General features: G+C 35.5%; 1 protein-coding gene across 1 annotated transcript; it reads right to left on the bottom strand.

The window, feature by feature from the left end:
* Positions 1–6226: 6226 nt before the first annotated feature.
* On the bottom strand, positions 6227–9730 carry LOC140006871 (uncharacterized). Its single transcript, XM_072049541.1, has one exon. It carries the CDS (start codon positions 9728–9730, stop codon positions 6227–6229), a length of 3504 nt encoding a protein of 1167 aa, XP_071905642.1.
* Positions 9731–10158: the final 428 nt, after the last annotated feature.

Genomic DNA, 10158 nt, shown 5'->3' on the forward strand with positions numbered 1-10158 from the left:
CAGAAAAAAATATTAATGTGCTATTTATATGGGCGAATTCATGTAATTCGTATTACTTCTAACATTTATAACAATGAAATGTCTATTATATGTAGTTAAAAATAATACTACAATTTTTTATTACAGCTTGAAAACACTCAAATTGAAACTTGATTATGGTCAAGTTCAACATTGAACTCGAACTCGAACTCTGCATTATGTTCTTGATTGCGTTCAAGCCTCATAATTTAGTTTTTGGAATCTCATAAATTAAAGATAGGCTTAGGTTGATTGAGCCTATACTCGATCCCATTTCACTTGTTTCCTTTTCCACTATGTTTGGAAACTTCGATGAGGTAGCAACTCAGTGGAGCTCAGGATCAATGGGTTCAACTAGTTCCACCGGAGATCAAACCGAATGATGTTATAAATATATCATAAATACATATTAAAAAACTTCCCTCAAAATGGTGGTTTACTATATATATATATATATACATATATTTCTTAAATTAGTAGTTTACAACTTTATATACATATTTAAGGAGTATAGATTTAGTCCAAAAGGACTAACTTAAAAAATTATAGGTAAAAATATAACATAAAAAATATATTGGGTTAATTTTGCACTTTGTTTAAACAATTAGGTATTAAAATAAGATTACTAAAGGTTGTACGACCTCCAAAGCCAAAAAAGAAAAAAGAAAAGATACACAAAATCGAAAAGTCAAAAGGAAATAAGGATCTTACCCACCGGATATGGTCCACCGTCTATGGTTTAGTCAACAGTAGTGATCGGTCAAAGAGCCAAAAAAGAAAAAGAAAAAGAAGTCTAGAATTCAAAATTGAAAAAACCAAAATTTACACAAAATTTAATCGGTTCTCCCAGGTTTTACACTTGACCGATTAAGTTTGACCGGATTTTTTTATAGCCTGTTGTTTTTAAAAAACTCAAACCGAATGTCCAGCCAATTGCCGATTTGACCACCGGCCGATCTGGCCCGAATTTAGCAATACGGCTTTTTCAGCGGTAGCCATTACAAAACGGATCTAACCACCTGTACTTGGACTAGTGGCTGTCTAATGGTATTTAAGTGTCTTGGCGGCTGGAAGTGGGCTCCCCCCAAGGCCCGGTCTATATATTATCCATCCGGGGAATTGTTGGGGCCTAATTACCACATGTTATTTGAGGCAATTAACAATTTCAAATGTAATCTTGGAGGAAGATGTAAAGTAGATTTACTTGTAAAAAAAAAAAATACTCCCTCCGTCCCTTTGAAAGTGTCATGCTTTCCTTTTTGGTCTGTCCCAAAATTAATGTCACTTACTATAATTGGCAATAAAACTTTCCCTCATTTCCATCTCATGCCCTTAAATATATCAGATTCCTTTTAAGTTTTTTATGGATCCCATAAAACTACAAGAGTTGCTCTAATATGCGTGAGACTCACCGCAAATGCAAACAATGGCCGTGCAAGCTACTTTCTCAAAAAAATGGCTGGACACATTTGTAAAGTATGGGCCCCACACATCTTGTCATCCTTGCTTTTTCTTTCAGCCACTCAATGGAGTAATGCACGGAAGGGTAGCGCTGGAACTTAGACCAAAATGCGACACTGTTGAAAAGAAACTCAAGACCCGAAGTGCGACATTCATTTCAGGACGGAGGGAGTACAAACTAACATGTGGCAGAAAAAAATTGTTCAATATTTCGTTTAAAAGAAATGTAATTCGAGCATGTTTGAGAATAACTGTTCCTTTGAAGGGGACAATTGATGTCAAGTCATAGATGCACCGATGGCAAATATCGTTCTATGATTCGTCATGGCAAAGATTGTTTTTTTAACTCAAGAATAAACGGATTTATTATATCTATGGTGCATTGCTTGTGATTTTCATATTTTGTACTTTTGTTATTCTTGTTTCTAGTCTTCTTCTAGCAGAATAATTATTGAAATTATGCCCAGCTTCATCGCAAAATATGTAAATGCAGAATGCACACTACAATATTGAATAAATAGAAGAAATCTTAGTATTGAGAAGCCAATGCAGATAGCAAAACATCAAGAAACATATGCCGCTATATATAGATATGTATACGTTTGTATATAGACAGATTTACACATACATACATGCATGCATATATACATATATATATATATGTTTATGTATATATATGTACATACATATATGCATACATGTATAAATACATACATAAATAATTACACCCATACATACATATGTACATACTTATTCAATTGTAATTACTTCAACAAAATGATCCACTTTATAAATAAGTGTAGAATTGTTCAGATATAAAGTTCTTCTAGAGATATTATAAAGATTTAGAAATATATCTGTCATATAGCTAATTCAGTACACATTTTAAAGCCTTTAAAACTGCAACCAATTGAAACATAAGAAGCCATGTTGATCAAAATTTCAGACATTAGGGACTAAATAAAAAATCAACAACTTTGATGTGTTAGGAAAACATGAGGTACAATTTTGATATGTTAGCAAAACATTGATAACAAAAACTACACTTTTGCAACTTTGATAGCAAAACATTTATAACTTCATTAGCTAGATTAAAAAAAATTCAAGTGAGAACTTGAAAGATAAGTTTGTATAAGTTTAATTTGTAAGATAAATTAAATTTGAGGGACTTATGATGCAAATAAGATTAATTCTTCTAAAACAAGAGTTGTATTAGAAGATGGAAACTAAATCTAAATAGCAATATATAGTATCCAATTTCTATATGAATTTATCTAATTTATTTGTCTATAAATCTCTCATAGTTTAAGCTAGCTAGATTAATAAACACAAAACAAAGTTGTGAGATTTTAGAGAAATTTTGGAGAGAGAACAAGGAAGGAATTTTGGCCAACGCCTAGAGAGAGAAATTGTCTCTATTCTCTTCCTTTTGTTGATCGAAACCTAGGTTCACATGATTTAGGGTTTCTTCATCTTCTCCAAAAACAACTTGAGTGTTTAGATCTTGATAGTAACCTAGCAATTTTCTAGTTCAAGTAGTTTTAATCTAAAAGGTTTTTAGCCAAAAAGATTCATATGAATCACCGTTAGAGGCCAAGCACGTGCGCAGCTTGAGTGGATCTCTTGTCCTGCATCAAAATCTCTATCAGTTTAGGAAGATCTTCACAGTTTGAGCTGATCTTTATAAACAAACTTATTATCACATGGATTTAATCAAAGAATGATCTTTTAAAGGAATAAAAAATTTTAATTTTTTCATGTGCATGCTTTTAAGATTCCTTACAGTATCTACTACTCTAGTCTATACTAATCTTCCTAATAGTAGGATTGTTAAGTTGGTGTTAGTAGTTGTGTAACATACTATGTCATATTTCCTCAATTAGGAAAATAATAAATTGCAAGTCAATTGGATGGAGAGAAAAAGAGAAATATGGAGACAATAATAGAAATATATCGCTATTTAAAGGAGAAGAAGCTCACCAAATGAGAACACAAATGAAATTTTTACCAATTTCCTGCTTGGCTGTCCAGTCTTAAAGTTATACATGTGACTCTTGTACCTCTAGCATTATGGCTATCTTGTATATAATCAATGGTACAATCTACCAATGTTTTAACTCAGAATTCCTTGCCAAAGTGAACAAGAAATTAGAAATGAATTTCTAATTTATAGAGTATATCTTATGGATTGGACCAAAATGACACTTTAAGGGTTTGATAATTATTTCATACACTATGAATTGTTACAATCATTGTATGGTAGACTCACTAAAACATATATGGTAACTACTAAACGAAAGAATCAAGAATAAGTAAAACTATTTAGTTCTCACAAGGTACTAATAGTTTTCACTTACGTATAGGTGAAATTAGGAAATAGTTATGAGGTGGAATGTGAAATAAAATTAAGTGGATGTCTATATCTGTCAAAAGTTACACTGTCTGTATTGATTAAAAAACAATTACATGCATTTTCTATTATGTCACTGTAACAAAAAGTTTTATCTTCCACTACATGTAAAGTTCTGTATTTAATTGTTTGGTTCGCCTCAATTCCTTCAAATGGTATGAGAACAACCTATGTGTGAAAAGGAAAAGAAAATCTGATCATAACCAAATAAAAGAACAAAATAACTAAGCAGGTTATTCATTTAATTTGTGGTTAAAAGGAAATTGTCTTCCTTTAACGTGTTTCTTTGGAAAAAAAAAAAAGAAAAAAACTTCAATGAACGCAGTCAGCTAGTTAAAAATTCAATTTGGATACTTCTTTGAAAAGCAGCTGAAGCTAATAGACTCGGGCCGTTTTCAAAGAAAGTTTTAAAGAAACAAAAGGAAAAAGTAAAATTAGTAATCAGCAGCACATGAAAAGCTCTGTTTTAAAACTCGGACCGGACCGGCCGGTCGAATCGGGAACCGGCCAGGTAGCCGGTCCGAGTCATATTAAAAATCGGAAATTTAAAACTCGGTCAAAACCGGTCAAAAATCGGATTTGACCGGGTTTGACCGGGAAAAACCGATTTTTTCGGTTCAACAGTAATTTTTTTTAAAAAAATTCAAACTTTTTAATATTATGTTTTGACCCCCTAAATTGTTAAAACTTATTGATATATCTCAAATATTTGATACTTTATAAATATTGTCCAAAAATTTGATGTTATTTTTCAATTAAATTCATAATTTTAATTCTAAACTTGTTAATATTTATTAAATAATATAAATTACTACTTGATTGTTCTAATTTCTTTGTATTTTCTTGTTAAATATATTTGAAACATCAAATATATATGAATATACCTTTATTAATATCAATATATTATTAGATATTATATATATAATATTTTAATTTTTAAATAATTTTTATTTATGATGTCATCCGGTTCGACCCCTATCGACTCCCGATCGAACCCATTGACCCCTGACCTCGACCGAGTTGCTATCCGGTCCGGTTCTGAAAACATAGATGAAAAGTAAGGCCCGTGGGAACTCCAAAAAATAAAAACAATAAAAGAAATGTTCTTTGATGATTTCATCACATCTTCGGTCAACTTATTGCAAGGCTAATATCAAAGAGATAATTCCACCTCCAATGAAGATTCCTCCTTATTGCGTTTCTCTATCTTTAGACTCCGGTCTATATATATGTTCTTGGAGAAAGCATAATTACCGCATGTTATTTGAGGCAATTAACAATTTCAGATGTAATCTTGGAGAAAGATGTAAAGTAGTTTTACTAATCAATAAAACAAACATGTAGAAAATTCACCCACCATTCTTAACAACCTTCTCTAAGAGCCTTTGCCTATTGTATCTTGTTGGGTGGGACCGATAATAAAAGCGGACCGGGGGCAACCATGCATGAGCCCTAGTTCAATAAGTCCCTCCTCTTCCTAGTATGAGGAAGTGTGATGTCTATTTTTTGCTTCCAACTTCTGCTCTTATTATAAACATATCTGAATTTATGCATGTTAATGCACACGTATATGTGTGTGTACAAGCTTGTAATTTGTAGAGAATAAGTTTTCGTATTCTTTAGTTTATGTGAATTGTTAGAATGATAGTAATTTTTTATTTATCAAATTGATTAGTCAACTATGACCTGATTAACCAAATTATCAAAAAGAACTAGTATACATCTATAGATTTGACTTGGAAGGACAATTGGAACCTTATTTATAAGTTGAGGTACCTAAGAAACCTTTTTAAAAGTTGAGGGACAACATAGATTTATTTATAGAAGTTACTATTGGAGTCATTTATCACTTAGATTATTAGCTTATATTCAATTTTAACTATCCACTTTATACTAGTGGAGTTGTGCGGATATGAAGTACTTTTAGACATGTTATAGGGAGTTTTTTTTTTTTTTTTTAATTTTTTTAATTTATTTATTCATGGAAAATATAACAAAATATTCCTCTTACATAATCCTCATTTTTCTAATTGAAGGTATCCCTATTCTGTCCAAACGGATTGCCCCACGAGGCAACCTTGGGAATGTACTGAAGGTGTCATAAATCTCAATTTGTTTATCTGGATGAGATATACCCACATTAGATAAAGCATCAGCAACTGTGTTAGCCTCCCGATAGCAGTGCGTGAATCTAGATGGATCATCTAATAACTGCCAAATCTGGTTGACGTATCTTCGAATTTTCCACGGACATTGAGTACGACGTTGAATGATCCCAATTAAAACCAATGAATCTGATTGTACACATATGTTTCCAAAACCCTTATGTATACAGATCTAAAGACCAATAAGAAGAGCACAAGCCTCTGCACGGAGACATGTAGTTTCTCCCAGATATGCCGAAAAACCAATCATTGGCAATCCAGTGGAATCCCGGAGTATGCCCCCACCTCCACCTATTCCTGGATTACCCTTAGCACATCCATCCGTGTTAAGAGTATACCTCCCTGTCTCTTTGGTTTCCCAGCGGATACCTTGATATACAACTGTACCTCCAGGTGCATTTGACCAATCATACAATTGACAAAAAGATTGTAGTCTTATCAGTTGTTTAAAATGTATTCCTACCATGGATTGGACTTCTGAGAAGATGGCTTGGCGAATGGCTGATGATTGCATCTGGACACCCTCAAATATTGCTTTGTTCCTTGCCTTCCAAATCTGCCAGCAAATTACACTAGGAAGAATACGACAAATAAGCCTTCGTAACTCAGAATCCTGTGAAAACAACCACCAATCTACTATGCGTGCTCGTAGAAAAGATCCTGAGAATTTTATTCCACATAACCCTCCAAAATAATTCCAAAGTAATGACGCAATGTGTCCATTGGAGAATAAATGCTCAATAGACTCCTCAGAAGCCTCAGTGCAGCAAAAGCACTTTGACGGCAAATGGAAACCAAATTTACGAAGCTTATCCGGTGTCGGTATTCTCCTCAGAAGAAGTCTCATCATGAAAAATGAAACTTTCACAGGTATCCGAGGGTGCCAAATGGAAGCAAATACCATAGACGTGGGTCGGGCCTGCCTAATATCCCCAAAAGCTGAGTGTAGAGAGAAATTTCCAGTTGTTGTGGGCATCCAAATGACTTCAGCTATACTTCCTTCTTCTGGGGCCATTTGTTCTGAAATGGAATAAGCAATTTCCTTTGGCAATGTATGGTAAAGCAGGTTCAAATCCCAATGGCCGTTGCTTACGAAGTTTCGGAACGTCAAATTTGGGATAACCGGAACCTTTAGAAACAATGCACCACTCCCCAACCAATTGTCGTACCAAAAATGACACGCCCCATATTTGGCCACCCATAATATTGAGAGTTCCACTTGTCTGCTCACATTGATCATCCTTCGCCAAATTGCCGAATCCGTTGGCCTGAGTTCTACCTGACAAGGATGCAGACATTTACAATACTTTGCTTTCATGAAGGTTGACCACAGTGATGATTCAGTTCGGAATTTCCACCATAACTTGGAGGAAAAGGCTATGTAGACGTCACATAATCTCCGAAATCCAATTCCCCCTTCCTCAACTGGATAGCACAATTGAGGCCAACTTATCCAATGAAGCTTCGACTCCTCGGGTGAGGATCCCCACAGGAATGCCGAGCATGCCTTTTCTATAGTTTTTAACACCGAACTGGGAATAACTGCAGCTGACATTAGGTGAACTGGTATTGATGATAATACATGCTTGATTAGAATAATTTTTCCTCCAAAGGAAAGTAACCTTGATTTCCAAGACAGAATCCTTGCTAGTATTGCGTGACAAACTTCTCCAAAATAAGATGATTTGCATCTTCCAATGTAGAGCGGAAACCCTAAATAGCGTACTAGAAATGACTTGCGGGCAAACCTAGAAATGCGATCAAGCAGCCGTCGTCTTGCCATTGGTACAGATGGATGAACTATATAACAGCTTTTTTGTACATTTATTAATTGGCCCGAACATCTTTGATAATCATCTAACACTTTCATGATAGCCTTCAGGGAAAATGAGGATCCATTTGCAAAAATAAGAACATCATCCGCAAATGCCAAGTGAGTAATAGACGGGCATCCATATGGAACTTTGAAACCCACAAATCTTGGTTGCATGACAAGATTATTCAGTGCTCTAGATAACACCTCTGCCCCTATAATAAATAATGCTGGTGATAATGGGTCACCCTGACGGAGTCCTCTCGAAGATTTGAAAAAACCATATAAGGATCCATTTATAATGACGGAAAACCAGACATTAGAAATCAGTCGCCAAACCATATCAATGAATCTCTCACCAAAACCGAACCTTCTCAGAACATTGATAATATGACCCCATGCCACTCTGTCATATGTCTTAGACATGTCTAGTTTCATAACCACATTACCACCTCTATTCTTTTTCGCCATACCCGATATCACCTCCTGTGCAAGTAGGAAGTTTTCGGTTATATTACGACCCTTCACAAATCCTGTCTGCTGGGGAGAAATAATTTTTGGCAATATTTCCGCCACTCTGTCTGCCAAGATCCTTGATAATAGCTTGTTGAAGAAGTTACATAGGCTGATGGGTCTAAATTGAGAAAAATCTTGAGGATTTGGCACCTTTGGAATTAGAACAATTGAAGTAGAGGTGATGAAACGAGGAAGTTCTGCTCCACAGAAAAAACTGAGTACCGCCTTGTAGACATCTTGGTCGATGACTGGCCATGCAAAAGTAAAAAATTTTCCCGTGAATCCATCTGGGCCAGCAGCACTTTCTTCATCCATTGCCTTCAGGACTCTAAAAACCTCTTCAATTGAAGGGATTTCTTCCAACTTCACATTATCCTCTCCCGAAATCATAGGTGGAATTAGGTGTAGCATATCTGCAGATGATCCCAAAGAATCCGAGAAAAGTTTAGAGAAATAGGTGGTTGCTTCACTTGCTATATCAGCTTCATTGTCCACCCAAACACCATTGGCTTTTTTGATACGATAAATCATAGCTTGAGCCCGTCTTTGTCTTACTATCGCATGAAAATACTTTGAATTGGTATCTCCCTGTCGAAGCCATTTCACCCTGGCCTTTTGCCTCCAAAATTGTTCTTCAATTGATAATGCATGTCTCAGCTCCGCCTGAGCCTTTTTGAGTTCAATCTGGCACTCCTCGGAATCATCTTGATCTACTACTTCTTCTGCCCGTTGCACCGCCATTTCCGCAGATCGCATATTATCGATCACGTTTCCAAAGTGTTCTTTGTTCCATGTCTGAATAGCTTTTCTTGTTGCTAATAATTTAGAACATAGAGCACGCATCGGAGATCCATTGACATCTTGATTCCAAGCCTGGCTTATCACCTCCAAGAGTTGTGGTTTAGTCGTCCACACATTCAAAAATCGAAATGGACGTGGCTTAGCATCTGATTGAGCAACAAATGAGAGCTTTAACGGTGAATGGTCAGATGGATGTCTAGCCAAGTGAAGGACAGAAATGTTATAAGAAAGATCCAGACATGCCCCGTTGACTAAGAACCTGTCTAACCTCTTTGAAATCCGAGCTCTACTTCGTCGATTGTTTGACCATGTAAAATTGGGTCCTGAGAAGCCAACATCAAATACTCCAGCCTCCTCCATGAAAGACAGAAATTCCACTCCTTCTGTTATAGCAAATGGACGACCTCCCCTTTTTTCATGAGGTGCCACAATAACATTAAAATCACCCCCAATACACCAAGGAAGAAAACTAGGCTTATCAGCTAACAATGAGGACCATAAGTCACGCCGCTCGTCAACTGAGCATTTAGCATGGACAAAGGACATAATTATTGGAGAAGGAATTAGGGGACTTTGTACATGTAGAGAAATATGCTGATCAGAATTACCAACAATCGAGCAAAGGAAAGGATTATTGTAGAACACCCAAATATCACTTGAACAATTAACAAGCACGTAATCAAATAATAGACGTAGACGAATGGTCTGTATTTTAGATACGTCTAACTTTGGCTCACAAATCACAACAAATTGGAAATGATGTGTCCGTACTAAATTGATTAATCTTCGTAGATTAGGTGCTTTAGCTACTCCTCTAATATTCCAAAAAATGCCATTAATCATGAGAAAGAACCTGGAATGAGTTGTTGGAAGATGTCTCTGACCGTGAGCGCAAAATTCTGTCGGTTTGCAAATTAGCCCTCAAACCTTTTGTCCTTTTTTGTTTGGGATTACGGTCAGCCACCCCTGTTTGA

The sequence above is a fragment of the Coffea arabica genome, chromosome 5e (assembly GCF_036785885.1).
Source record: "Coffea arabica cultivar ET-39 chromosome 5e, Coffea Arabica ET-39 HiFi, whole genome shotgun sequence".
NCBI lineage: Eukaryota > Viridiplantae > Streptophyta > Magnoliopsida > Gentianales > Rubiaceae > Coffea > Coffea arabica.